The sequence below is a fragment of the Gallinula chloropus genome (genome assembly GCF_964237585.1).
Source record: "Gallinula chloropus genome assembly, chromosome: 31".
In the NCBI taxonomy this organism is placed as follows: domain Eukaryota; kingdom Metazoa; phylum Chordata; class Aves; order Gruiformes; family Rallidae; genus Gallinula; species Gallinula chloropus.
This window is the reverse complement of record NC_140116.1, coordinates 648,523-676,186: the sequence shown is the minus strand read 5'-3', so window position 1 is coordinate 676,186 and position 27,664 is coordinate 648,523. Positions and strand designations below refer to the sequence as shown.

General features: G+C 58.9%; 1 protein-coding gene across 5 annotated transcripts; it reads right to left on the bottom strand.

Moving 5' to 3' along the window:
• Positions 1–348: 348 nt before the first annotated feature.
• On the bottom strand, positions 349–27,664 carry SPATS2 (spermatogenesis associated serine rich 2). Of its 5 annotated transcripts, none has more exons than XM_084277262.1 (14): positions 27,590–27,664; positions 20,671–20,993; positions 14,420–14,499; positions 14,078–14,186; positions 12,775–12,824; positions 11,374–11,608; positions 10,897–11,109; positions 9,585–9,720; positions 4,027–4,085; positions 3,326–3,435; positions 3,179–3,223; positions 2,391–2,493; positions 1,641–1,849; positions 349–1,510 (listed from the first exon to the last, which is right to left on the bottom strand). In XM_084277262.1, the coding sequence occupies exons 2-14, from the start codon at positions 20,693–20,695 to the stop codon at positions 1,235–1,237; spliced, it is 1,650 nt and encodes a 549-aa protein (XP_084133388.1). In that variant the 5' UTR covers positions 20,696–20,993; positions 27,590–27,664; the 3' UTR covers positions 349–1,234. The 5 variants fall into 5 exon arrangements, with proteins under 5 accessions (XP_084133388.1, XP_084133390.1, XP_084133389.1 ...); XM_084277264.1 differs by having other exon boundaries at positions 10,897–11,106; XM_084277263.1 differs by lacking the exon at positions 27,590–27,664 and adding an exon at positions 21,302–21,555.

Sequence of the window (27,664 nt, the reverse complement as noted above, 5' to 3'; positions counted from 1 at the left end):
GTACCACCGGCCCCGGGGCTCCCCCGCGGCGCCGCCCCGGGACCCGCCGTAGCCCGGCACCGCCCCCCGCCCCGGGACCGCCCCCCCCACACCCCCGGGAGGGGCTGGCCGCGGCCGGGAGGGGGAGGAACAGGACCCCCCTCCCAGCCCGGACCCTCCCGCAGCCCCCGGGGCCGATCCCGGCTCCTCTCCGGGAGAAGCTGCCCCCGGGTTTGGGGGGAAAGGGGGGCGGGGGTGGGGGTGTCACACAGATCGCAGCCCACGGGGACGAGGTACCTTGGGGGGGGGGGCAGGGGAGGGGGCGGGGGGGGGGGCTCAGTGACTTCAGCAGAACATTCTGAAAGCTGAAACTCAGGTTTCATTTATTTAATTTGAAAGAGGGAGAAAGAAAAACCCCAAAACCCGGGGAGGGGGGGGCAGTGTGGCCAGGGACCCCCCCTCCACCCCCTTCTCCTCCCCCAGCCCCGGGGTCACCGGTGGCAGCAGGGCCCAGCCAGGGATGTCACCCCACGCTGCAGGAGGAGGGGGATCCGCGCCCGGGAGCAGCCAGGATGAGCTCCCTTAATTGGTATTGCTATCAAATTAATTTAGGGAGGAAGGGGGGGGGGGAACCGGGGGAGGAAGAGAGGGGGGAGCTGGGGAGGAGAAAGAGAGGGGGGAGCTGGGGGGAGGAAGGCAGGGCAAGAAGAGGGGAATGAAAAGAAGAGTGAAGTGTGAGGGTGAAACGTGCAGGACCCCAGCCCCTGTGTCCCGTCCGGCCCCGGGGGGGACACCCAGAGCTCCCCCCGCCCCAGCTCTCCCCCTGTCCCAGCCCTCATCATCCTCGCTGCCAGCACGAGGGACGGGCTGGCACCGGCCCCTCCCCTCGCAGGCAGCACCCAGATGTTGGCGTGGGGGAGAAAAGACCCCGCGGGGGTGGGGGGGGGTCGGTGCTGCCAGCGATCTGAGGGGAAAAAGAAGGATTTCTGGAGGGGGAAGGAACAGGAGGGGTGAGACAGTGGGGGGGGGGGCTGAAGGCGCTCGGGGGGCAGCGTGAGGAGAACACAAAGCAGAGGGGGAAGGGAGGGAGGAGAAAGAAAAGGAAAAATGGCACGAAAACCCCGGAGAAGAGGGAACTGCCCGTGGTCAGGATGCCAGCTGGGAGCAGCCTCGGCTCTGGGGGGCACAGGGGCCGGCGCAGCCCCGGCTCTCCGGGGGCCAGGGGCCGGGCCAGGGGCCGGCGCAGCCCCGGCTCTCAGGAGTTCGCTCCCTCCTGGCGACTGGCTCGGGGTCTGCGCTGGGGGAGCCCCCGGGGCTCTGTGCCGGGCCGGCCGGGCTGCGCCGAGGTGCTGCCGGGGCCCGGGGGTTGAGTCTGGCCGGTGCTGGGAGCCGCTGCTGCCGGGGGGGAGGTTTGGTGCCTGCCGGGGGCCTGGGCCGGGTTCCTGTGCCGGGTCCCGGTGTTGCTGCGGGCGGGGGGGGCGGTGTGGCGCTGGCCCTGGGCCCTGGGCCCCGTCCCCGGCCTCCTGTTCCCCTGCAAAGCCAAAGAAAGGCAGAAGGGAGGGAGAGGGGTGAGTGAAAGGGGGGCTGGAGGCAGCTCCCACCTCCCCAGCCTGGGAGGGAACCCCCAACCCCCCGAAAAGAAGGTTCCGGGGCGCCCTTACCTCTCGTGAGGGCTGGGGAGGGCGGGGGGGGGTGTTTCCCACCCCCAGCTCTGCCGAGGCCGAAGGCTTCTTGCTCGCTGCGGTGAGGCTGGTGGCCGAGGTGCAGGAGAGGGCGCAGGGAGCCGCGGGGTCGGCGGCACCGCCGGGCGCCGAGGCTGAGCCCGAGCTGCAGCGCAAGCGGGTGGAGTAGCTGTTCTTGGGGTGGGAAACTGGAAGGGAAACACCCCAAAAATGAGCGTGGCGCTGAGGGGAGCCCAGCGCCGTCACCCCGGAGTGGAGGGCTGGGTCCTCTTCCTGCTGCCCAGAGGGAACAACGAGCTCCCGGTCCCACTGTGTGTTGGGGTGGATTGGGGCAGCGGGGAGGGTCGGGGCAGCGGGGAGGGTCGGGGCAGCGGGGAGGGTCAGGGCAGCGGGGAGGGTCGGGGCAGCGGGGAGGGTCGGGGCAGCGGGGAGGGTCTGGGCAGCAGGGAGGGTTGGGGCAGCGGGGAGGGTCGGGGCAGTGGGGAGGGTTGGGGCAGCGGGGAGGGTTGGGGTAGCGGGGAGGGTCGGGGTAGCGGGGAGGGTCGGGGCAGCAGGGAGGGTCGGGGCAGCGGGGAGGGTCGGGGCAGCGGGGAGGGTCGGGGCAGTGGGGAGGGTCGGGGCAGCAGGGAGGGTCGGGGCAGTGGGGAGGGTCGGGGCAGCGGGGAGGGTCGGGGTAGCGGGGAGGGTCGGGGCAGCGGGGAGGGCTCCTCAGCCCCCAGCCCAGCTCACCGTGGCCGAAGGAGGCGATGCTCTTCTTCAGCGCCTCCAGGTCGCAGCTGAACCGTGCCACCCTGCCCAGGTCCTCGTCGTACTTCCGCTCGCTGACGAAGTGCTGCCAAGGCAGAGACAGGCGTGTGAGACGGGCCACGCAGGGCAGGGGACACGCAACGGGGGCAAAACCCTCCTGCTTTGGGCTGGGAACAGGTTGTGTGACTCAGGAACCGCTTGAAAAACAAAACCCAACCGCCCCAGTGAGGAGGGAAACGGCTCTGGGGACTTTGGGAATGGAGAACACGGTGCTGGAGGTGAGCTCAGCACCTCAGCAGCCCCAAACAGCCCCTCAACAGCCCCAAAGAGCCCCCCTCTCCCTGCAAGGTCAGGGCTCGGGACCCTCATGGGGTTTCTCAGCAGCACTAATCCTTTGCTGGGGGTCGAGCAGGTTTTTGTGGCTTTGAAAGGGGAATTATTTGCTGTGGCAGCACCCCAAAGTCAGCAGGGTGCTGTGGGGACGTGTGGGGGTTAAGAGCCTGGCTCAGTGCTCAGAGCTAAAGGAGCTGCCAGAGAATAAACTTTGGGGTAAAACTAAGGGAGCAGCACAGCCCCCACCAAACCCCAGAGAACCAGAAGGACAAGGACCAAGGACACAATTCCAGGATCACTTCAGGAAACAGCCCAGCCCAGCCAAGAAAACCAGTAAGAAAACAAGAGGCCACCAACCAGAACTAAGGGACTGGGCTGACTGGGGGTTGGGTTCAACTGGGGGTGTGAGGGGGGCAGGGGTCCCTCCTCAGAGGCACCTGCTCGAGCTGCTCCACACGTGGGATAACACCAGCTGGGTGTCTCTGAGCAGGAACACAGGGAGGTGGCAGCCCCGTTAATCCCTGCGGCACCGTGTGGGTGAGATTAGGACTGGGCTGGATTAAGGGGGGGTGGGGGGAACTCACCTTTATGTCGGCTCTGAGCTCCACCAGCTGCTCCTCCGACATCCGCACGGCCACGTCCGTCAGCTTCTTCAGGGCCTCTGCCTTCTTCTGGCGGCCGAGCAGAATTTCCACTGCGGAGCAGACGGCAGCTGAGGCACCAGCGCTGCCCAACCCACCTCCCCAGAGTGGAACAGCCCCAAACCCGACACCAGGCCCCTTATTGGTAACCAGGAGGTTCCCCCAGTCCCCTTCCCAGACGGCGCCGCGCCAGCTGCTCAGCAGCTCCGGCCGTTCCCTGCGGCCCCAGGCACAGGCTGAACCTGAGCTGGGAGCTGACTCCAGCTGGGAGACAAGCCCCAGCTCTCCCTGGGCTCCCCCACTTCCCTGCCACCCCCTCTGCCCTCCCAAACAGCCAGGCTGGGTGCTGCTGGAGCAGGCGGCCCTGGGGATTGCTCCTGGGAGAAGAAACCCCTTCCCTGCTTCCCAGGAAGGCTGAGAACTGTAGGAATGCCGCCCCTGCTCCATGGGAGAGGGAGGTTTATGCCCTCTGACAGGATGGTTTGGGGTCAAAATAGAACCACCCAGTCAGGATATAGAGAGCCCAAGGCATGGGGTGGGTTTTGCTGGGGTACAGAGCTGGGAAGTTCAGGATGCTGTGAACAGGGGGTGAAGCCCAGGATCCCCCTCCCCTCCGGAGCGCAGGGTACAAGGCAGAGACTCACTCGCTTCTGCTTTCACTTTGTCCATCTCAGCCAGCAACGCCACCTCCCGATCCATGAGGCTGGAGAGGGGAAACAGAGAGAGAGAGGGAAGAGGTTGAGAGTTAAACAAAGAGGAGGGTGGCACTCCCAGCGCCGGGAGGGTCCCCGGGTGACCCGGACGCCCAGCAGACACCGGCAGGTGGCAGCAGGAACGCGCCGCGCTCCGGCTTTTGTCCTGGACACGGTTGTGTCCCAGTTTGGCTGGTGTTAAACTGGCCCGGGCTGGGGCCCGGCGCGGCGATCCCGGGGAGCCGCCGGGTACGGGGTCACCTCGCTCCGGTAAAAGTCGGAGCCACCTTGGCAAGGGGAGAGGGAGCGGCGCTGTCGGGGGCAGCCCTGTGCTCCTGGGCAGCCCTGTGCTCTTGGGATGCCCTGTGCTCCTGGGCAGCCCTGTGCTCTTGGGCAGCCCTGTGCTCCTGGGCAGCCCTGTGCTCCTGGGCAGCCCTGTGCTCTTGGGATGCCCTGTGCTCCTGGGCAGCCCTGTGCTCTTGGGCTGCCCTGTGCTCTTGGGCAGCCCTGTGCTCTTGGGCAGCCCTGTGCTCCTGGGATGCCCTGTGCTCTTGGGCTGCCCTGTGCTCTTGGGCAGCCCTGTGCTCTTGGGCTGCCCTGTGCTCTTGGGCAGCCCTGTGCTCCTGGGATGCCCTGTGCTCCTGGGCAGCCCTGTGCTCCTGGGCAGCCCTGTGCTCTTGGGCAGCCCTGTGCTCTTGGGATGCCCTGTGCTCTTGGGATGCCCTGTGCTCCTGGGCAGCCCTGTGCTCTTGGGCAGCCCTGTGCTCTTGGGCAGCCCTGTGCTCCTGGGCAGCCCTGTGCTCCTGGGCAGCCCTGTGCTCCTGGGCAGCCCTGTGCTCCTGGGATGCTCTGTGCTCTTGGGCAGCCCTGTGCTCTTGGGCTTCACCACTGAAGCCAAGTAGGGCAGAGAGGTGCTCAGGACACCAGCTAACGAGCTGCGGCGCGGGACGAGGGGCCACGGCCACAGGAGGGGGGCTGCGGGCCTTGGGGCACCCGTCCCACCCGAGGCAGCCCCTCAGGTGCTGCACTCCCAGCCCCCTGTTACCTTATCTAAACCTCTTACAGCCCCAGGACCGATTTTGGCTGTGGAGGGAACACCCCAGGGGGTCACAGCGAAGCTTCTCGGCTCACCGGGAGCCCCGAGCATGTCTGTTGCCGTCAGACCCCAAACCCCCCCGAGCATCACGGCAAGCAGAACAGCCAAATTTAAGCAGCTGAGGCCCCCGAGCACCCTCCAGCAAGGCAGAGCCCCCCATAACCACCCCTCACAGGCTCATGCTGCCAGGGGATGTGGGTGCTGAGTGATTCAGGTGACAAGGGGAGCAGGGAAGGAACAGCCAGTCCGTCCAGCTCCGGATCTCCGGCCGGGGTCCGGCGCTGGCGGCAGCTCTTTGCCATAAAGCAGCCAGACTCTCCCCGTGGCTGCTCCTTTTGTGCCCCCCGAGCTGTGGCTCCAAAGCAGCCTCCTCCCTGCGTGGCTGCGCGTCACCAACGGCCGCAGCCCTGCGCTGCTCCCGGGCACGGACAGCCCCGGCCCCGCGTCGCTGCGGGTCCCCTTCGCTCAGCCGCCGCCGCGTTGGCCGCCCGGCTTTTTAACGAGCTCCCTTTCCATCCCGGCTTCAATCGCTGAGCTTCCCCCTCCCACGCCGGCTGCGGGGGCTCCGAGCGGCTCAGGGCCGGGCGGCAGCACCGCAGGACCAGCCCTGCCATACCCTTATTTGCGGTGGGGTGGCTTTTCTTTTCTCCTCTCCCTTTTGAAGGCAGGGAGGTTGGCTGGCACAGGGGCAGGACGTTTGCATGACGCCTGCCTGAAAGGGAAAGCACAGAGCATCTGAAATGCAAAGCCCAGCCCGCTCCCCCCGCGCCGAGGCGAGATCAATTTAAACAATTCCCTCTGAACAGCAGCTTTGACATTTGGCTTCTTCTGTTGATTTATCGCTCTGTCCGTCTGCCTTTTCAGGGCAGGGATTGTTTCTGCTCCTGGCACAGCAGGGGCCTGCTCAGGTCAGGCTCTCTCAGCCCGAGCGTGCAAAGACAACGGCGCGTGTCAAGAGCTGCACTAATAAGACTTCACCTCCTTTCCAGCCATCCCCAGGGCGGCTGGACCCGGCTCCGCACCGCCCAGGGGCAGGGAGAAGGGGGACACCCCGTGCCCAGAGACCACGTCAGTGGGAGGAATGCCCCTGGAGAGAGACAGTTGGGAGTGTGGCCTTAATGATTAATTAAGGCAGAGGAGCAGGCTGGTGGCTGCAGCGCCGCATTCCAGCTCCTCCCTGCGCACACAGCAGCTCCCACAGCACCAGCACCCGCTGAGGATGGGCCATTCCGGGCTCTTCTCCACACACCCTCCTTGGCTGGCCCGTGGCTCACGCTCTCTCTGCAATTCCCGCTGCTCAGCAGAGCTCAGCTGGAGCCTTTACCCAATTTTCCAGCTGGGCTGGCTGAGGGATGGAGGTCAGGTGGTGCTGCCCGAGGTTGGGGGTGATGAGTGACTCGGATCAGACCCCCCGCCACCCCGCAGCGGCCGCCCCTTCGCCGGGGCCGTTCGGAAACACGGCTGCCTCTCAACTGCTCTGTCCAGGGAGGAGAGAGAGCCCAGGAGGGTCTCCAAGGGCTGGGCTCCTGGAGAGGACGTTTAACACGTGCACAAGGAAGAAGAAGGGGAATTGGACAAGTGCTGAAGGTGAAATGACGCCGAATGCTCAGCTGGGGGGCTCTGGGCTGCTCGGCTGGGCAGCGCCTACCAGATGCTGAGGAAGATGATGGCTGTTTGCACAAGCACCCCGAAGGGCTTTGGGGATGGTGTTCCTTGGGGCTGAAACACAACCACCCCAAAGACCCCCTGTGATGGGGGGCAGCTGGAGGAACAGCCGGCAGCTCTGCCGCAGGGCAGCACAGGCGAGCGCAGCCGTGAACTCAGCGCTGGCAAACAGCCCCTCAGCTACCTGCTGCAGCTGAGCTCACCCACACTGCCCAGCCTGGGGCTTGGCTGGGTTTTCTCCAGACCTTCCCTGGCAGCAGACAGCAAAGTGCTCAGGAAGTGAAGGACTATCAGGATCCCCCAGCTCAGGTTACCTGACTATCTCCAGCGCAGAGGAGCAAATCCTCTCAGAACAGGAGGTGAAAGCAGCTGCTGCTCAGAGAGGATGGATTTCAGAGGCTGAGGTGTACCCCAAGCACACCCCCCAGCACACCCCCAGCACAGGTCTCCTTCCCCCTCAGGTACCTCAGACCACGAGCACGTTACCCAGTGAGAGCAGATGAAGGTCAAGACCTCTAGGAAGCCTCACTGGTTCCAAGCACACCCGAGGGGCCCTGACAGGCAGAAGTTCAACCAGCCCAAGCTTTAGCTACTTAAAATATCCCGTTTCAGCTGAACGAACCCGCTCTGAGAGCAGGTTTTCCTTCAGTGGAAATGCAGCTGGAGAGAGAGTTCAGCACAGGGATTTAACTCTCAGATCCCACCTCGTGCCGGAGGGTTTTAAACCCCACTAATTCTTCTCCGTGTCACACTGGGAAAACACCAGCAGAAATAACTAACCAAGGTCCAATTCGCTCAGCAGCTGCTTCGCTGCCAGGGAAAGGAAAGTGAATCTCGTTGCACCGAGCCGAACGGCCCCGGTGCAGGGTCACTGCTGGCCAGGGGCAGAGCCAGATGCCGAGCGGCTCCTCGGCTTGGCATTTGCCAAGGGAGGCTCCTGGTGGCCCCGTTCCAGCCCTGCACTCGCCTCCCCGCCCACGGAACCGCTCACGGAACCCCACGTCCTGCTTCCCCCTCTGCCAGCTCAGCTGTGGCTGCAGGACGGGGCTGGAGTCTTTCACCTTCCCCAGCGTGACGCAAGCGGGCGAGAGGCGGCAGCACAAGGCAAAGGCGGAGGCATCACTCAGGGAGCCAAAGGGACGACCTATTCCATGCCAGAGAGGTTCTCATGGCTGTTGGAGCTGTACAGAGGGGCAGACACAAAAGCTGCCAGCCAACACTCAACAACAACATCCTGCTGCAGACAGTCACAACCGGACGAGCTGGGGAAGCACCTGGGCTGGGGCAACCCTGTCACCCACCCCGGCTGGGGGTGAGGTGCTGGGGAGCAGCCCTGCAGAGAGGACTCAGGGTGCTGGTCTGGGGGTGAGGTGCTGGGGAGCAGCCCTGCAGAGAGGACTCAGGGTGCTGGTTTGGGAGGTGAGGTGCTGGGGAGCAGCCCTGCAGAGAGGACTCAGGGTGCTGGTTTGGGAGGTGAGGTGCTGGGGAGCAGCCCTGCAGAGAGGACTCAGGGTGCTGTTTTGGGAGGTGAGGTGCTGGGGAACAGCCCTGCAGAGAGGACTCAGGTGCTCCCAGCCCAGAAGGCCGACCACATCCTGGGCTGCGTCAGGAGGAGCGTGGCTGGCAGGCTGAGGGGGGTTCTGCCCCTCTGCTCTGCTCTGCTCTGCTCTGCTGAGACCCCACCTGCAGTGCTGCCTCCAGCTCTGGAGCCCCCAACATGAGGAGGACATGGAGCTGTTGGAATGGGGCCAGAGGAGCCCACAGAGCTCTTGGCAGGAAAAGGCCAGTCAGAGCCCACAGACACCATTAACCCTGCCCCTCCAGCCTGGCCTGAGCCTCCTGCTGTCAGTTTAAAAGCCATTTATAACTATTTTTGTTGGTATTTTCAGCACACGATGAGGTTAAACACAGGGGAAGGTTCCACGTGCTTCAGGACAGGAGAACACTTCCCAAACACAAGGGTGAGCACGAGAAGCAGCCCAGGCAGGAGGAGTAGGTCTGCTCCAAGGCTCCAGAACACAGCACCCTACATCACTGCTGCTACCTGCAGGGTCAGTTTTCAGACAGAGACAGCTCCTGACAGGGGTTTGCAGGCCTGCCAACCATCTGCTTTAACCCTTCGAAGCCAGAGCAGCGCTTCAGGTGCCTGTCAAACGTTTCTCACTGCAGGCAAGGAGAACTCTGAGTATTTCTGTGCCACAAGTGTTTGTGTAACCAAGAGCAGCAGCTTCTCGACGAGGGAGCAAACCTGACGTGAGGCCTTTTGGAGTATCAACCTTAGAGTACTTAGAAGCCAATAAAGATGTTCATTAACAAAACCTCAAACCCCACAAAACCTGATCACACTCAGAGGAACACCCAAGTCCTGGTTACACCCAGAGGAACACTGTGCATGGTATGAGGTTTGGTCTGCTGCACAGGACGATCTTCGCTGTGCGTACCTGTCCCTTCCCAGGCTCCCTCTCTCCAAACACAATGGGAACACTCTGGATAGGAGTGTTTGTTCCCAAAAGCACAGGCTGCTGCACCCTGAGCTCCCAGCTGCCCTCCCTCCAGCACAGTTAGCCTTAGCACCTACCCATCTGGGTGTTACCTGGCTGGTTCCTCACGTTAGCTACAGCTTCAGGATGGTCAGAACGGCCCCGTTGGACAGACACAGAGCCCGAGCTCAGCAGAGAGCCCAAAACCTTTTTCTCTATCTACTGGCCTTCAGCTTTAACATCGGGACCCGTCCCTGCATTGAACTTACCTGCTCTGGAGCTCAGCAAAGACCTGCTTCATCTTCTTAATGGAAGCATCCATCTCCTCCTTGACCACCACCCGGTACCGCGCCAGCGACACGGTGCAGCGCTGGAGATCCTTCACCGACTTTTCAATGTTAGAGCCTGCCAGAGAGACAGAGGGACGGTGACAGCCGTGTCAGTCACCTCACCAAGCCCTCCCAGCAGGGAAAGACGCCTTTTCCCCTGCTTATTCTGAAACCAGGCACTGCTTTGGTTTGAAATCTGTCGTTCCCTTCCCTGTCACAAAGGCACGAGGCTCAGCAGGGACAGTTTGAGAGATGTTCTTAGTGGGGAAAGGTTTCCCAAGGCTCCAAGAAATTCCTTCTCTGGGCAGAGGGAGGGATGTCCCTCCACGTGTTTCAATACAGCAGAGAAACCAAAGGTGCCTTGAGTTACTTTTGTGCAAGGGAACAGAGAGGAGGAATGAGTCTACGCCAAAGACCAACACCTCCTATCACTAAATGATAGGGAACAGCAGCTTGCCTGGGGAAGGGAGTTAACTCAGAGCCAAAAATTAAGGCTGTTTCCTCAAATCAGGAGGTAAAGGGGGTTGGTTATCGCTGCCACAGTCAGTCCTGTGCCTCAGCTTGCCCATGCTCCCTGGAGCTTGCTGGGGTGTAGCTGCTTCCCCCCCACCAAGCTCTGCCACCAGCTGCTCCTGGGTGCAGCAAGGAGGGGAACTAACACCACCTCCTCTGCCTAAGCTGAGTATAGCGACCACCACCCCGGTCGAGGGCTCAGAGGTCCCTCCTGTCCCCACTCGTTGTCCTAAGAACTCAGCTGTGGAGAAAACAGGGGGAAAAAAGGGAAAAAAAAGTAAAGAACTCAGTAGAAGGCAGCTGTCACATCTTGTGACAGGGCTGGTCCGAACTTCTGGCCTCTCGACTGATTCTCACTCACACACACAAGAGAGGGAGAGGGGAAAAAAAGAGATGAGAAACAACCTGAAGGCTCTGTGATGGAGCACAAAGCTGGGCTAAGCGTATGCAGCGAGAGCGGCTGCTTCCTCCCCTGCTCCTCTCACACATGTGGGTTTGCTGCTCCAGGCACTACATCTAAACTGCTGTCAAGATTCCTGCCACGGCGTGCGGTGAAGAGGAGGAGCAGCCAGTGCGAGGAACCGGCCAGATAACAAGCAGCGTGTTAGCTCGCATTAGAATCAAAGTCCAGCCTGCCTCAGCACCCTGTCTGTCAGTGACACAGCAGAAGAGGAGGTGAGAACTCAGCCAGCAGCGACCCGCTCTGGCAGGGGGGAGCGTGCAGCCCCCAGGCCCTTACCTAACTTCTTGTTTGCAGGTGAAAGGGGAACGTCTTCCAGGCGCGTTGCGGGCAGGGAGGCGGCAGTGGTGCTGCTGGCTGCTGCTCTGGACAGAGACCTGCTAGTGCTCCTCTGCTCAGGCCGCTGCCGGAGAGACGAAGGGCTCTGGGAAGGATGCAGGATGAGCGATTGTGTGTCAAAGTCTGCTATTCCGTTCGCTAGTTCAGGCACTGCTGTAGGAAAGCACACGGGTTTGAAGGGGGAAAGGGGAGAGGACAGCGGAACGCCGACCGCCTCGACACCGCGATATCCACCAGTCAAATCGCCAGCGACATCAGAGAACCGGGGTGAGCTGCTCTCTCCTGAGCAGGTATCTGAACAGAGCAGCCTTCAGCGCTGACCCAGCCCAGGGAGGAGCGGAGGGGAAGAGGCAGGAGGCAGCTCCTCTGCTCTGCCAGCGCTCGGTGCCCGTCTCCTGCCCCACTTCAGAGACTAACCTGTGCTCTCAGGCATGTCTGGCGCCGCGGACTCGCAATCCTCCAGCTCTCTGGCATCAATCGAAAGCGCATCCAAACCTTCGCTGAGCGAGTCCACAGACTCCGTGTCGTGGGCGCAGCCGTTGACATGGAAACCGTTCATTCCACCCTTCTCCTCTTCAGTGGACACCAATTTACCAGGCTCTGGGAGGCTGGATTCAGCTTGTGGTTTGGGTTTGGTTTTCTTCTTCTTGTTCTAAGGATTAGGTGTCCAGACCACAAAGGGAAAGGGGAGGAAGAGGAGGGGGAGAAGAAAGAAATAAAGAAATAAATGTTGGGCTTAATTCCTGATGGGGGAATTAAGCTCCTGCTCAGCAGCTGAGAGTAGCTGAATTAAATGCTTTTTTAGCCAGCCTGATGTTGATCCTATTAACAGGAGGAGGGATTTACCCAACAATGAGGACAGATAGTGGCATTAACGAGGCGCAAATACATTATCCTCTCTGATGGTGTGCCAGCAGAGCCCTGGTTATCAGCTGAAGGCTCCAAAACGGATGGGGAACACCGTGGCTGGAGCCCACAGCACAGGCTGGGGGATTCTGGGGTGCTCCTTGGTGAGGTGCAGCTTCCAGGGTGCCCCTCACTAGACCCTGCTCTGAGAAAACTCCCCTCATTCCCCAGCGCAGGGTTACTCGGTCACATTTTCCCCCTCTCCATTTCATGCCAGTGCTTTTCACAGATTCAAAGGAGTCCTGATGAATAATTATGATTTGATTCTCGTCCTGGTGGATTTAGGTATTATAATATCAAGCACTGAAACTTTGCAGACCTTTATTTAACCCTTTCACAGAGGCCTGAGCAAAGGAGGAGGGAAAACACTCGAGGAAGCCTACGTGCCAGAGAAATATATTTCCACAGAGCTCAGCATTAAACACAACTGTTCAGCTCCAAAGGTTACCGATGAAAAATGGAGCAGCCTGACTATCTGAACGGTGAATTACAGAGCTCCCCTGAAAGAAATGGACCTGGGAGAGATTTACTTCAGCGTGGGGCTGTGTGTGTGAATTAGGGGTCCTGCAGTGGGTCAGCGGAGTGAAGGCGACTGCGAGGAGAGAAAGCTGAGAGCCCTTTTTTACAGGCTGTGTGTTCAACACAACGTCGTTGCCTGACAACGATGTTCAATGCAAACGTGGGGAGATGATGTTACACCCAAATTAGGGTGTAAATCATTGCCCTGAACAGCCAGGCACCGATAACCTGGGGGTTATCTTCACGCAGCGCTTCCGCTAACAGCAATATACACGTTTGCTCTCTGGTTTCATTTCCCATCTGTACCACGAGGAATTCCTACTGCTCTCCCGGGTCCCAAGGTTCAAAACGAAGAGCCAAATGCCTCTGCAAAGTGTATTTAAGGAGTGTTACCTTCTTTTTGCCTGTTACAGTCCATTCTTTCAGTACTTCACTGGCATTGCCTGCAAGGAAAAGCAGCGGTGAGTAGTAGGCAAGGCACCCACTCTGGTCCCTGCCCCGCTCACGTGGAAGCGCCTCAGCCCCGGAGCCAGTGGTGACACTCCCTGAAAGGTCAAGTTTCAATTCCCTTCAGCAGGTGTAACGAGGGGACGGGTTTCGTTTTGCGTTGGGAACACCCCACTGAGCAGCACGGCTCCCTCACAATGCCCTGCCAGCTTTGCTGGGGCAGAGGGGAAACCATCAAGGGGGGAAAAGGAGAGTCTTCTCTTTGGCTCTGTTGTGCTAAAGGTTCAGGGCGCCCCCATACTAAAGGTTCAGGGCCCCCCACACTAAAGGTTCAGGGCCCCCCCCATACTAAAGGTTCAGGGCCCCCCCCATACTAAAGGTTCAGGGCCCCCCCCATACTAAAGGTTCAGGGCCCCCCCCATACTAAAGGTTCAGGGCCCCCCCCATACTAAAGGTTCAGAGCCCCCCCATACTAAAGGTTCAGAGCCCCCCACACTAAAGGTTCAGGGCCCCCCACACTAAAGGTTCAGGGCCCCCCACACTAAAGGTTTAGGCTCCCTTGTACTAAAGGTTCAGGGCCCCCCCATACTAAAGGTTCAGGGCCCCCCCATACTAAAGGTTTAGGCTCCCCCATACTAAAGGTTTAGGGCCCCCCATACTAAAGGTTTAGGCTCCCCCATCCTAAAGGTTCAGGCCCCCACAGGCGTGCTGGAGCACGTTGTGAAGTCCAGGCTGCACCCAGGTCAGCCATGGGCCGTCCCCCTCCCCGCAGGGACAGGGGCTGTGTCAGGACGCCCCGGTCTGGGGCACAGCTGTCACGCTGCCGCAGGCGAAGCGCGGCTGTCAGCGCTGGCCGGTGCGGGAGTCACAAGGCGACAGGCGCTGTCAGCAGCAGCCGCCTGTTTCCCCGGGTCAGTCACTCCGCCTGACGCAGCCAGGGGAGGGTTGAGCCCGGTTTCAAAGTACAAACAGCGGCGATCGGAGCCGAAGACATCCCCATGGCGTAGGCAGGGACAGGAGCTGCTGTAACGCCTGACCTCCCCTATCTAAAGGGCTATCAACCCCTTATCTCTGCCTTGACCCCGGAGTCGAGCAAACACTGACCAAAGCCCAGGAAGAGAATCACCCCTGGGGAGTTCTACCTGCAGGCACAGCCTGGAGCGGGGTGTGCCGGGCTGAGCCCTGCTGCTGCTTGGGAGGCAGCTCCACGGAGGGGAGTCACCCAGCCAGCAGCCCCAGCAGGAGTTACCTTCCATGAAGGCCTGCACCGTCCTGTCCACGCAGTTGTCGAAGTGCTGCAGCACGAGGACGATCTCGTTGTTGCTCCTGTTCGGGACTATGGCCCGCACGGCGCTGATCTGGAGGGAACAGGGGAAGGGGTAGAGCTTCAGCCCGCAGAGCCTCACACCACCACTTCCTTACAAAACTTTAATGCACCAGGACGATTAAGCTGGATGAAATTTTGCCTTTGACAGAGGCAGCTCAGCTCCCAGACAGAACCGTGTCTCATCTCAGAGAGGAGATGCAGACACAGCGCTCAGCAGCTCCTCCACGGCACGTGGAGAGTTAAAGCCTCCAAAGGCACATTTACCTTCTCCTTCATGTTTTCAAAGGTTCCTCCTTGGGCCATCACGGTGTTGGACTGCACGTCAAAAATAAACCCAGAGGGATCTGTGAAGGCAAAGGAGAGGGAGGCTCTTCTGAACACCGGGCACCGAGAGACATTTCGAAAGGTAGGAAGCAAGAGGTCAGCCCCGAGCTGCTGCTTTGCCAAGGAAGAAATTGAAATCCTGCAGATATACAGTGTTTGCTGGCTAATTCTGTCATGTGGTTAGTGGAGGATGAGGAGGTAAAACAAACGATATCCCAGCCTGGCTTAAGGACCAGATTCAGGTAACCCCAGTTGAATCGATGCCCCCTCCACCTAAACCAAAGGAGCTGATTCACTCCTGGGCTCTGGGTGGGTTTAAACCAACTAACCCACAGATCAAAAGCCACAGGCCAAAAAAAACCCCACCCACCCACCCACAAGGAACCCCAAGCCCCACAGTGGGCTGGTACAGAATGGATGGTTGTGGAAGCAGACAGACCAACACCTCTCCCCCATCTCCACATGAGCCCAGCACCGAGGAGTTAACAGCAGCGCCTTGGAGCGGCATGGGTAACAATTTCCTCCACCTGCAGATACAAATGGCAAGCAGACTGATAAATGGGCTGGAAGATCCAGCAGCTTGTGCTCCCTGCCAGCTCTGATCTCCAAGGCAATGCGTCCACGTTCCAAAGGAGACCCATAATTGAGACAGCCATCACCACCAGCTCCGCTCCTGCCAGCGAGCAAAGGTCACATAAATCTTCCGGCCCCACCATTCCACCCAGAGATCCTCACGTCGCTAATTCCCGCTCCCTCTTCCTGCCAACAGGCCCAAGCAGGCTAAATTCCCTGTGGAAAAGGGATAGAGCTGTTTGTAGAGGTGTTTTGCTGTGACAGGACGCAGCTCAGGTCAGTGTTTCAGGTGCCTTCGCCTCGGGAAGGACGCGTGTCCCCAGGCAGCGATGACAGCTGGACTCCAGAGGATTTTCACACTCCCAGTTCCAGGTCTCCAAGCCCCTTGCAGGGATTTTGGGGCACAAAGCCACAGGCAGATTTCCTGGGAGGGTGTTTGCTTGCATCCACCTCGAGCTCTGTACGGAGACAGGGAAGCACAAGCCACCTGTCCTTCTCCAGAAGCTTCTCAGGTGGGTTCTACAGCTCCAGCGGCTCCGGGGACGGGGCCAGGGTGCTGTGCAGGGACCTGGCTCCCTCGCTGCCCTTCCTGCTGTAGCTCAGCTGATATCCCAAGCTGCTGATTCATGTTCTTTCCCCTCACCTCCCCTAAATAACTCGCACGCGGCTCTGAGACACACCATTGACTTCTGCAGCTCCCAGACATTGATGTAGCATTTAAACCCAGATGCCTCCACACACAGTGACAGAACTGTGAGCATGATGGAAAGGTCAGGCTCTGATTAAGGCTCCAGATGAACGGGTAAATTCTTCCCCGCTCCGTCCTTGCCCGTTGCAGCCCCATGAGCAAGATTTTCTCAAGTTCCCCGAGCTCTCAGAAGTTCCAGTTACCAACTTCCCAGCCCTTAATCTTGTAAATGGAGCTTTCAGGCTCCCATCACCCAGGGAGAATTAGCCATCTTTTTTCAAGCTCTTCACTGCAGAGCAGCCACCAAGGCCCCAGGTGCCAGGAAAGATGAAGTTCAGCTCCCCCACGCAGAGCATTTCGTGCTGCTCAATCCTTCCCCTGTCCCACACCTCCGTCGGCGCTCGCTCTTTACAAGGGGCCGAGCTCAGAGCTGCTTCTCCAGCTTCCAGTCGTTTTGCCGTGGCCCAAACCCTCCTGGAGTTGAAACGTTTGTCATGCAAAAATTATGCAACAAAGGCCACACTGTTCACGTCTGATGCTGCCCTGAGCCCCCCCGAGCATCATTAGAAGGGCTGCTGGCTCTCTGCTCTCTCCTGACGCTGGGTATCGTTGGAAGAGGGACAGAATTTAAAGCGCTCGCACCGGCGTGGACAGCAGCCTGGCAGCCACCAGTGAGATCTCCACATTAACAACCTTGAGGGAAGGGAAAGCTCCTTCCCCAAGCCAGGCTCAGCCTCTGCATGTCACGTCTGACACGAGGAGGGGGTCGGCCGGGCTCAGCCCGATCGGTGTTGCACTAAAACACACACCGCTCGACGGGATAAACCCCGGGGACGATGCCAGCGGCCTTAATTGCTTCTCTGTTCGTGACTGCATCCTCCAGAAAAGGGAGGTGGTCAGAAATCTCTCACAAACCACTGGCTCTTGTCATCCAGCCCTGCTTATGGGACTATTCCACACAAGGTCCCTTTGACACCAGGAAGAATCCACCCTCCTGACTATCAGCCGGCTGCTCCCGCGACTCCACCGATGGGTGTTCTCTCTCTGTGAAACCCACATGAATGTCATGACTACAGACCCAAGGAACGCCTGCTCTGCTTCCTGGGACACACAAAATAAAGCCACCTCACCCCTGACACCTCGAGGGAGCTGGAACAGGGGCCACTCTTAAACCCCTCAGCCTCCAAGCCGAGTCCCGGCTCACTGTTGAGCCACGGTGGGCAGTCCCTTCCTAAAGAGCCCCAAGCACAGGGAAATAAAAGCACCAGCTTGACAACAACATGGACTTTGTCCCAACCAGCATCATGAAGGACCCTATAGGGACGCACACAGCAGGGTTAGATGTATGGCTTCAGCTCCCCTGACCCCACTTCTCCCCCCCACTTCACCCATCTGCCAGCTCCCAGTGGGTCTGCGCAGGAACACGGCGCACGCAACCAAAGGAACCCAGCTCCAAACACCAAGTTCACCCTCCTGCCCCGGCCAGGACTCTCTGGGCACAGGGGAACTGGACAGTATCTATATATTTAACATGCTGGGCAATCAGGATTCAGTGAAACTGTGAAACATTTATAGACTCCGTGGCTCTGCAGGTCAGCGGCTCTCCCAGGGACAGCGCAGAGCCCTCAGCTCATGTGGAATAAAACAGCTCTTAAAGGAACGGCACCTCGCTGCTGGCTCAGAGTGTCACCAATTTGCTCTAATTACAGAGGTCTTCAGCAGTCCCTGTGCTGTGAGAACCAGGAGGTGGCTGTGCCCAGGACTGCAGAGGGGACTGGCCAGGAATTAATGCACCTTCCCAGGACGGCAGGTGCTGCTGTGTCCCCCCCTCAGAGCCTGTGCTTCTCCTCGCAAGGGACAGCACAGTGTTCTGCCTCTTCTTCCCTCCTGACAACAGCTCTTGCTAAGAGGCAGCAGAGGTACCGATGCTAAGCCCTTCTCCTCACAAATTAGAGAGGAGGAAGGACTAAGCTGGGGTTCGAATCAATATTCCTGGGTTTGCTGCTGTCAAGGCAGCATTTCACTGACAGCAGAAAAAAAACCCCACTGCCCAGAAACACCAACACTCCCCCTTCCCCCACTGCCCAGAAACACCAACACTCCCCCTTCCCCCACTGCCCAGAAACACCAACACCCCCCCTTCCCCCACTGCCCAGAAACACCAACTCTCCCCCTTCCCCAGAACCCACCCAGGTACCGAGCAGCTCCGCTGGGTGACCAAGCTGCCCTCGCTCAGCGTTGGTCCCAGGGCCTGGTACTCAGTCAGCTGCTGGGGGGTGTATTTGAGTGCCCCAGGGACAGCCCTGGGACAGTCCTGCAGCCCCAGCCTGCCCACAGAGGTGGCAGCTGCACCTCTGAGTCTTTATGGTTCTTCAGGGGATTTTGAGGGGCTGAGCGTGCATCACATCCTTGGTCTGAACTCCACCTTGGAAAGCCATCGGTGCAGCAGGGTGTAATTATGACAAACAACCCCAAGCTGCTGTGTTTCAGCCAGCCTAAGGTCACACAGGCAAGAGAGGGACCCACAGTTTGAAGAATTCATTCCATGGGGAGGAAATTAAACCTTCCAGACATCCCATCTCCAGCAGCAGCTGGATGGCTGCTGGATGGCAGGGGAGGAGTTAGCCCTTCCCTGTGTAAGGTCACGTTCCTGGAAGAACATGGGATTAGAATATGGTATTAAACATGGAATGAAAATAACCCACCCTGACCTTGCCAACTCAGCCATGACCAAACTAAACAAACACACCCAGTTATTGCTGCCAAAACCAGGTACTTCTGCCAGGGGCAAAAGGCACGTGTCTCTGCACAAGGGTGGGGACTGGGAGGGACTGTCCTCAGCATCCATCCCAAATCCCAGGGACAAGGAAGCACTGGGAGCCCGGCTCAAGCTGCCACCACGGTGTCACCTCCCAGCCAGCACCACAGCTGCAGGTCTAACCTGGGCTCTGCCTCCTGCTTTGGCCACGAAGCAGCAGGTTTTCCCTTCAGCACAGACCTTCTGAGCAAACAGCTACTCACAGCCAGTAACACCCAGAGCAGAACACTGGTCTGTGCCCCAGCTTCGCCTGTACAGTCGATGGATTTAAAAACACCCTTCTGAGTGGCTCGATGCTCACGGTGTTCCGTGGCGTTCCGTGGTGTTCCGTGGTGCCTTGAGGCAGCAGAAGCAGGTGGGCTTCTCATTCGGCTTCAGAATTATTGAAACTATTAAAAATAGCTCCCTGTCTCTCAGTGCTGCTCATCAGCCCTCAGCAGGCTGTGGTGTTGCTTCCAGTAAAGAGAGAGAGACCGTAAAGACATCCCTCACCTGGCCAAGGTACGCTCCTTTGCAGGGGCCTGGGAAACATTCCTTGACTACATTAACATTCTGGAGCAGCAGAAAAGTGGTAATTGAAAATTCAATCACAGCCTGAACAGGACAGGGCAGAGCCAGAGGAGTCTGCAGCTTTAACTCTCCCCTTCCCTCGTGTCCACATCGCCGCCGCGACGCAGGCTGGAGCCCAGCTGCTTAACAAAGCAGAGGGTGTGTTTGATATCCCCGGTGGCAGGGGGAATTAAAGCCTGCTCTGCATTCCTGCTCGGTGTCACACAGTCAGGGCCAAGCTGCCTTCCCTTTCCTTGAGGTGCCCAAGACAAGCCAGAGGATTCTCTCTGCTGGGGAGCACCAAGAACAGCGCTGGCTTCGCGCCGAAGCCCTGAGAACTCCCTCACTGGGATGGGCTCCCCGTGTTTTCCCCTCTGTTGTCTCCCACAGGTTCCTCATGCTGTTCCCCCACCATGACCCATTAATTCTCTTCCACTGTTGTTTATTTTTAATCCCTTGTACTGACACTTCCAAGAGCACAAATACAAACAGGACGTTCTAAAACTCACTCCAGAATTATCCTATACAACGATTTCCATAACTGGTCCTAATTTCTTGGGGTCACAGATGGATCTGGCTCTCAAAGGACATCCAGGCTCCTCAGGTAGATGCTGTTTCTATGCCAAAGCTGCTGGGGTGGGCAGTGAGGGGGGTGGAATCTACAGAGAACAAAAGCTCTTCTCCTGAGGTAGAGGACATGAATTGTCAAACCCATTCGCCTTAAATTATTAATTAGCAGCCAGTTCAAATAAAGAGAGAAGCGTAACCCTCAACCCCCCTTCTCCCCCACCACACACACACACTGTGGAATTAATGTTTCACACAGGACAAATAAGATCCCTCCCTGAAATAAGCTGCTGGATGCACGAACGGCTCTGCCACTTTACATGTGATGGCAGGAGGAGGAAAACCAGAGTGGGGAGACAAAGCAAGGGAAAGCTCCTCACAGACCTGCTCTTCTGTACCCATCCTAAAGGGGAGAAGGAATAAAGGGTTAAACAGGGCTGGTTTGCATCCTGAGCACCTGAGCTGAGCAATCCCACCTCAATTCCATGGCTGGTTTCTTAACCAGAGCCCTGGCACTGCTGGGACAAGGAGCTCCAAGAGAAAAGGTGGCCCTGAAACCCCACAGGGCACTCAGGGGGTGGACAAGGACTAAGTCGTGGTAGAGTTGAGTCCATCAGACACCACTCTGGCCATCCCCAGTGAGGGGAAGTCGTGGGGCTCCCAGTAAAACAAAGAAGTTTGGCTCTGTGAGTCTTCAACTAGGAAATACCGATGGGTTTGGGGGGTTTCCCCCCCTTTCCCACCGCCTGCCCGGGGAAGCGAGGGACTCAGGAAATCAGAACTGTCCAGCCAGACACGTGAAACGCTGTGAGAAATGTCACCAAACCCAACAGGTTACACGATGTCACCGAGACAGCGACAATCAGCTGTCAGGCGGCACCAGCAGCTCTGAAAGGAGCACAGCAGCAGCAATTAACCCCGTCCCTAATTGATACCCTTGGAATCGATAGTGCTGTTTATTGGCATTTGATTGTGTGGTGTCCAGAGGCGTCCTACCTTTCGTGTTCTGCCTCTTGGACATCTCAGCGTGATCCCTCTCACGTCCAGCTGAGGAGGAGGGGGGGACAATGACAGACACAGGAGTCGGTGCCTCTGAGCAACGCAGCTGGTGGGGGGGGCTCACACGCCGCCTTGTCTGGGTGGGAGAAGAGGCAGGGATGTGGGGTGGGGTGGCCAAATCCCAGCTGAGAGGGTGAACAGGGTCTGGAGCTGTCAGGAATCTGCTGACAGGCCGGCAGAGCGCTGCGGCTGCTTCCTCTGAAGAGCAGCTTCTCGCCGGGAAGCTCGGCCGTGGCAGCTGAGATGGGTCTTTTCAGGCTCTGGGAAAGAAAGAAGGGGGAGGAAAAATAAATAAATTTAAAAAACCAAACCCCAAACCCACAGAGAAAGAGAAAAAGGGAATAAGGAGATCGCTCCTGTAGTAACCACAGCACACCCTCAGCTCCCAGCTCGTCGGAGCCGTCTCGCTCGTGGGTTTTTAAGGGTAAAACGTGTGTTTTATTTCAACAGCTACCCAGGGGAAAAAAGGAAAAGGAACATTAAAATATAAAGCAACAAGATCCCGATCCCCACGGACACGGCACGGCTCCAGCAGGCTCCATTCAGAGCCCCTGCACGACGCTGTCACCTGAGCAGGCAGCAGGGAGAGCGGCGGCTCCGTGTGGTTTCACATCCGTGTGTGTTCCAAGGAGCCCGGGAAAGGCAGGGGCAGCAGGCCCCACGTCAAGGGGATGACAGGTTAAACAAAGAACAGCAGGATACACGAGGTGAGGAGACAATGGAGACCTCTGCGGCGCCGCGAACCCGCCCAGCCCCGAGGATCGGGCCCCACGTCACCGCACCTCAAATCCCCATTCACAAGGGAGCAGGAAAAACACCCAAAATTGCTGTTTCCACCCCAAAAACCGCCGGTGATGGAGGAGAGTAAAACATTTCAGTGAACATCAAGAGACCTCGTAGGTTTTATCAGGACCCAGGAGCTCAAATGTACAAACCAAACCAAACCACAACCTCCACAAACAGGCAGCTCGTTTGCTCCAGGAATAATTAGAGGTTCAACTCCCACCCAGCCTGGGTCAGGATGATGTTTTAAGGCTCCGCTTTATAAGCCTGGGAAAGGCAGCCAAGCTCCTGCCAACCCAAGACCGGCCACGCTGCCCCAGGGTTCATCCCCAGGGTCCTAACGAGCCTATTTTGATTTAAAAATAGATGGAAATCCACCAGGATTTCCTTTTCTGAGCTACAGGCGAGTTCTGCCCCGTGAGCCCCGCGATGGGAAGGTGAGATGGGGCCAGTGCTCCCTCTTTGTGTGATAAATCCATTAAAAAAGGGATTTTTACCTGCAAACGGCGTCCCGAAAGGAGAGGGGGTTACAGCCTCCTGCCTCGGCACCTTCTGCTCCCCAAATTAAATGCTGTCACTCCTTTGGCTGCCTGGAGGAGCTAAACCCACCCCGCAGAGCTCCCAGCGCTTGACCCCTGCTCAGGGAGCAGCCGGAGGGGTTTAGCCAGGGATTACGGCCGCGAGCGGCGCTGCCGGAGCCGGGTGCCCGGAGCTGCGCTGAGCTTTGCCTGGCACGACTACACACCCAGGTTGCACTTCCCTGCCTGGTGTCCCGGACCAGGAAGTGTCCCGTGGGCAGAGCACCCGTCCTGCTGCCAGGAACCTCCAGCACCTCGGAGATAACAGCGGGTTTTCAGGGAGATGGGAAGCGGCCACGCGCTGACCTCTGGTACCAGAGCTAAACGGGGCTGCTACACGCTGCCCAGGGCTTCAAACCAAACCAGTACAAACTGAGATACATCTGAAACCCGACCCACAAACACACCAACGAGTCGTCTTGGTAATTTAATGAATTAAATAAAGACAAGTGGGTTTGATCTGGGGAGGGGGGAGTGTGGAAACACCCGGGTAGCGAGAGGAGAGAAACGGAGGTGAACTCCCCCCACGCTGCCCCAAACTTCACTCAGGAAACAAAGGAACACTGAAAACCCCTCTGTGCATCCCTGGGGAAGCAAGTAACACAGAGAACATCTCATCCAGGAGAAGTCTGGAGACAAAACAAGCTGTAAAATACAGAGTTGCCAGTGAAGTTCTGGGGAAATCTGCAAAAAAAATCTCAGCTTATCGCCCAAGAAATGTCATTTTACCCACTTCAAAGAGAGAAATAAACAGGAATTAAGTCTGGAGGAGGGAACCAAACAACACACAGCAGGTTCTGAGTTGCTCTTTGGCAAGTTGAGTGTCACCAAATCCAAAATGCAGCACGGTACCAGCTACCAGAAGGAAAATTCACCCAATTTCAGCCCAAAACCAGGACACGGGGACAAAGATGAGGAGTTAACAGGTTGGAAACAACCCCCACTGGTGCATCTGATGAAGGTAAAATAGCAAATCTTTACTCCTTGATGGTGCAATGAATGTATCAGCTGATGTACCCCGTGGAAAGAACGGAGCTGGACAGCCAAGAGCAGCTCTGGCTCCTGTCTGAATCGGGGTTAACCCACAGAAACCTCACTGCGGACACAGCAACCCAGCTCCTCCCCACAAAACTTCCCCAGACCATGAAATACCTGCACCTCCCTGAGTTCTTATCCAGAAAGGGGGAAACCAGTTGAAAGTTTAGAGACAGAGAGTCAAAAAAAAAGCCCAGACTCCCCAAGAAACCACCCCCCCAGCTCCAGCTCGCTGAGCGATCCTCGCGCCGTCTAGACGGATCATTCCGGTAAACTCCCCGAACTCCACAGCTCCCTGTCTGAAGGGAGAGAAGAGAAAACAGGGAGGAATTTGTCTGGGTTTAATTGTATTTCTTAGTCTAGGAAGGATCCCTTTGTGGTGAATAAAGCAAGGTGTTTCCTGGGAGGGTTTGTTGGCGGCGCTGGGCTCGGGGACAGGCGGCGCGGTGGGTTGTTCCCAGGCTGTACAGTGGCATCTGGCTAATTGGCTTTGGAGTTAAGTAGTCTCTCACCAAGCTATTTTCATCTTGTTGATCAAGCACAGAAGGGGAACCCCTCTGAGCACACCCCCCCTGAGTTTGGGTGGGATAAATGGCCCTGTTTGGCATTTATAATCGTTCTCAAATAAAAACTCATCTTTTTATGGAGATTCCGGCGCCTCGGAGGGGCTGGGGGGCTGCCCCCTGCACTGCAGCCCCCTGCAACGCCCTCTCCTTGGGGGAATTAACTCCTATGGGGAATTAACTCAGTTTATAGCCTGTCCTGGGGGGTAAAATTTTAAAAAAAGGGGAAAATTACACTAGAAATACAACCCAGAGAGGGGGTTAAACACCCGACCCCCCTGGATCAGTATCCCGAAAGCCTCGGCTTTCCCAGGATGGATCCTGGGGGTTTGTGCAGCACCAAAGCCCTGAGACTTTGGGTGTGGGGTCTGGTTGGGGGGTTTTTTGACCCTGACAAATACCTGTTAGGTGAGAGCAGAGCAAAGCAGCCCCATCCATCCCCCACGCCCAGCAGCTGGGGGTCCTGGGGGAAGGACTGACTCCCCTCGCCCCGAAACACGCCACAGAACAGGGCAGGCTGAGGGTTCCATCCAAGCCAGGCAGGTTTATCACCCTGCACCTCCAAGTGCAGAGCGCAGGCTGAGCCTGACCTTATCTTCCTTGGGTTTGGGGGATGGTGGGGTTTTTTCCCCCTTTCCTCCCCCAAAATTGAGACCATCAGTTTTTTAGAAGCTCCTTCTACCAAGGGACGGGTTGGTCAGAGCACCCAGGGAAGGAGGAACACAGCCACCTCCAAGCACCAAATCCATGGGAACAGCCAAACCCCTGCACTAAATCAGCTTCTTTTTCCACCCCAGACAAGTTCTGATGTGGAACTGGACAAAGGATCTTAAAAATCATTCAACCCAAAGAGCCCTTTCAGGATTTTTAAATAAATAAATAGTTCCCTGAGCATCACTCCCAGGGGCTGGGCTGGTGCTCGGGGTTTGTTTTATCCCCTCCAGTATTTCCTCCAGAATGAACTGCCCATTTAACCCCAGAGATAATTAGCTGTCTATATTCTGTTTAAATCCACACATTTATTGTTCCTCCACCAGATGCATTATGCAGAGCACGGCCAGGCATTAGCTATTCTCAAACATCCACCTCCCACAGCCTAATTGTGCATCGTTTTGCAGCACCAAGAAGTCAAACTCAGTTCTGGGTGATAAAAACCACCCCCTGTATCTTTTCCAAGGATGCTACAACCCCCCACCCGGGGTGTGCAGGGGTTGGAAGGGACCTCAAGAGGTCATCGAGTCAAAAAAAGGCAGATATAAGATGCCACCTTCCATCCCTCCACCTTAAGGGGTGAAAACCCCCCCAGCTCTCCCAGTTTCCAGGGGGCAAAGGGGATAACTGTGGTCCCGCTGGAAAACCCTCCCCTCTCCCTCAGCTTTGGCTCTGAGCCTGGCTAATCTCCAGGTCTGACATCCCAAGACGAAGCTCAGAAGGCTCATTAGGAATAAACCCCATATTTTAATCACCAGGTGGATTATCTTTTAAACACCCAGTGCCCACATCTCCCCTGCTGAGCACAAGTCACCCTCAGAGCTGCTTCACCCCCAGCCCAGCCTGGATCTTCTGCTGAGGGGCTCTGAACTATCGTTAAATATCCAAACTGTATCAAAGAGTTAAGTGACAATTAAAGACAATCCCAGCCCTCACGTGCTGGGGAAGTTCTGCAGGAGGAGTTTAGTCTGGGAACTCACACTCAGAAGAGGATGCTATGGCACGGACATGTACTGCCCAGGGAACAGCTGCTGAACTGGTGATGGAGAGTTACAGCCAGGCTGGATGTGCTGCCCTGGCCCTGGGCACACAAACACCATTCCTGGCAGGGAGCTGTGGTAGAGGGAATGAAGCACCAAGGGCCTGAGCACCCAGCAGGTACAGCAGGGCTGTGTGGCAGCAGCAGAGCGATACGCGCCCCAGGGGTGCTCCCGCTGACCCCCTCGGGGACGTCCCGTGCCCACCACCCACCAGAAGGGCTCACAGGCTGGTGGAACAGAGGAGGAGAAGCTGGGGTGCTGCCAGACCCACCCTGCTTTCCCCTGGTCCTCTCAGGGCACCCACTGCAGGTGCCTCTGGGGAAGCTGCTCCTCCTCAAGCCAGGCACAGGCCAGGCCGTGCTCCCACGCTGTCCCCCCGGGCAGGCTCTAAGGAAGCCAGGAGCTGGTTTCCAGGAGGAATTTAAGGAGTTCTCACACCAAACACAGGCACACGCTGCCTCATGCCACTCTACCAGGTCCCAAAATCTCCTGGGTTCACCCCGATGATCCAGCCAGACCCCGTGACGGGGCAGCCCCAGCCTGTGTGAGCTCAGAAAGCACCGAGTCCCCGAGCCAAAACGCTCTGTCCAGAGCTTCCCCGGGGAAAGGCCTGGAGATCTACACCACCTCCAGAGAGAGACGTGGCAGGCACAGCCTGCCAGTGGAAGCATCCAGCAGGAAACGCAGCGCTGAGTTAGGGGGAGGCTGTGAAAAGCTCCAAAAACTCCTCCAAACAGCTCCCGGGCTCTGGCAAGACACCCGAGGCGATCCCACAGGTAGCTGATTGTTCCAAGTTTACCTCCCATCAATTAACAAAGGCTCCACACAGGAGCTTTTGTTCGGGTTTGGCCTCCCAAGCTTTGCAAGAGACAGACCCCCCCCTCCAGAAGATCATTGTACCCGGGAACAACGAGGGCACCGTTAAAGCGCCGCAGGAAAGAAACCCCACGTCCCGCAGGGGATTCTTCTCCCCTCTCCAAACCCAAACACAACCCTATTCTTTTCGCCTTCCTCCCGGGCGCAGGGCCGGTCCCCCCGCGGGGACACGGAGGCTCCACAACTTCTCTGCAACAGCTCCCTCTGCGGATACCGCGAGGCCGCCTTCGGGGCGCTGGGAAAGCCCATCCGCGCCCACGGAACGGGCACGGCACCGGGAGCACCCACCGGGGGGGAGAGGCGTGGGGACCGGGCACTGGAAGCCCCGGACTCACCTCTGGCTGCCTTCCTCGTGGAGGAAACGGGGATGGAACGAGGGGGTGGGGGGAGCTGTGGCTGGGGGGGGCACGGGGGGAAATAGCATTTCCCTCGCGGCAGCTCCGCCTGCTCTTCAGCACCCTCGGCAGTTAATTGTCGGTGTTCTGGGAACACCTCCCGGCCCCGCACAGCGGGAGGACTCCTGCCCCCGGGCGGCAGAGGCACGGCGCAGGCTGGGGAGGCCGGTGAGGGCAGCGGGGCTGCGGCCGCGCACCGGCTGCGGTGCAGGGAACCCGTCAGGGCTCCGGGCCGGCCCCGGGCCCCAGCCCTCCCCCTGACGCAGCACCGCCCGCACCCCCCACACCCCCCGGCCTCCACCTCGGGAAACGCCGCTGCTGCCCCGCACACCCCCCGCAGCCCCCGCTGCGCCCTCCAGGCAGTGACACCCCCGCCCACCCCCCCCCGGGCCCGGCGCGGCAGGGCAGGGGGTGCGGGGTACACTCCTCCCCACAGCCCCCTGCCCAGGCCCCACCGCTGCCACCCCAACCCCCCCCTCCCGCAGGCAGCGCCCCTCCGGCTCTCCCAACCCCCCCGGCCCCTCACAAGGCCCCTCGCGGGGCCCTCCCCGCCCCCCCGGCCCCGCACAGGACCCCTCGGACCCGGGCCCCTCACCAGACCCCCGGCCCCTCGCAAGGCCGCTCCACTCCCTGGCCCCTCACAGGGCCCTCCCCGCCCCGCCGGCCCCCACAAGACCCCTCAGCCCCCGCCAGGGCCCCCGGCCCCCCCCGAGCCCCCCGCAGCCCCTCCGGAGGCCGCCGGCCCCTCGCAAGGCCCCTCGCAAGGCCGCTCCATCCCCCGGCCCCCTCAAGGCCCCTCCCGGCCCGGCCCCCGGCGCCCCGCCGACCGCCCCCTCCCCTCGCACGGCCCCTGCCCGCGCTCGCCCCGCACTCACCGGCCGCAGCCCGCTCGCCCCGGCGACCCCCCAGCCCCCCTCCCACCTCAGGCCGCCGCGATGCACCGGGGAGGG

Excerpts from the sequence above, each read along its gene's own strand:
- SPATS2 (XM_084277262.1), bottom strand. The coding sequence starts at position 20,695 with ATGTCCAAGAGGCAGAACACGAAAG. Across the intron at positions 11,609-12,774 it reads CTGTAACAGGCAAAAAGAAG|AACAAGAAGAAGAAAACCAA; the intron begins GTAACACTCCTT and ends CCTAATCCTTAG. Across the intron at positions 3,224-3,325 it reads AGCTCAGAGCCGACATAAAG|AGACACCCAGCTGGTGTTAT; the intron begins GTGAGTTCCCCC and ends GTTCCTGCTCAG.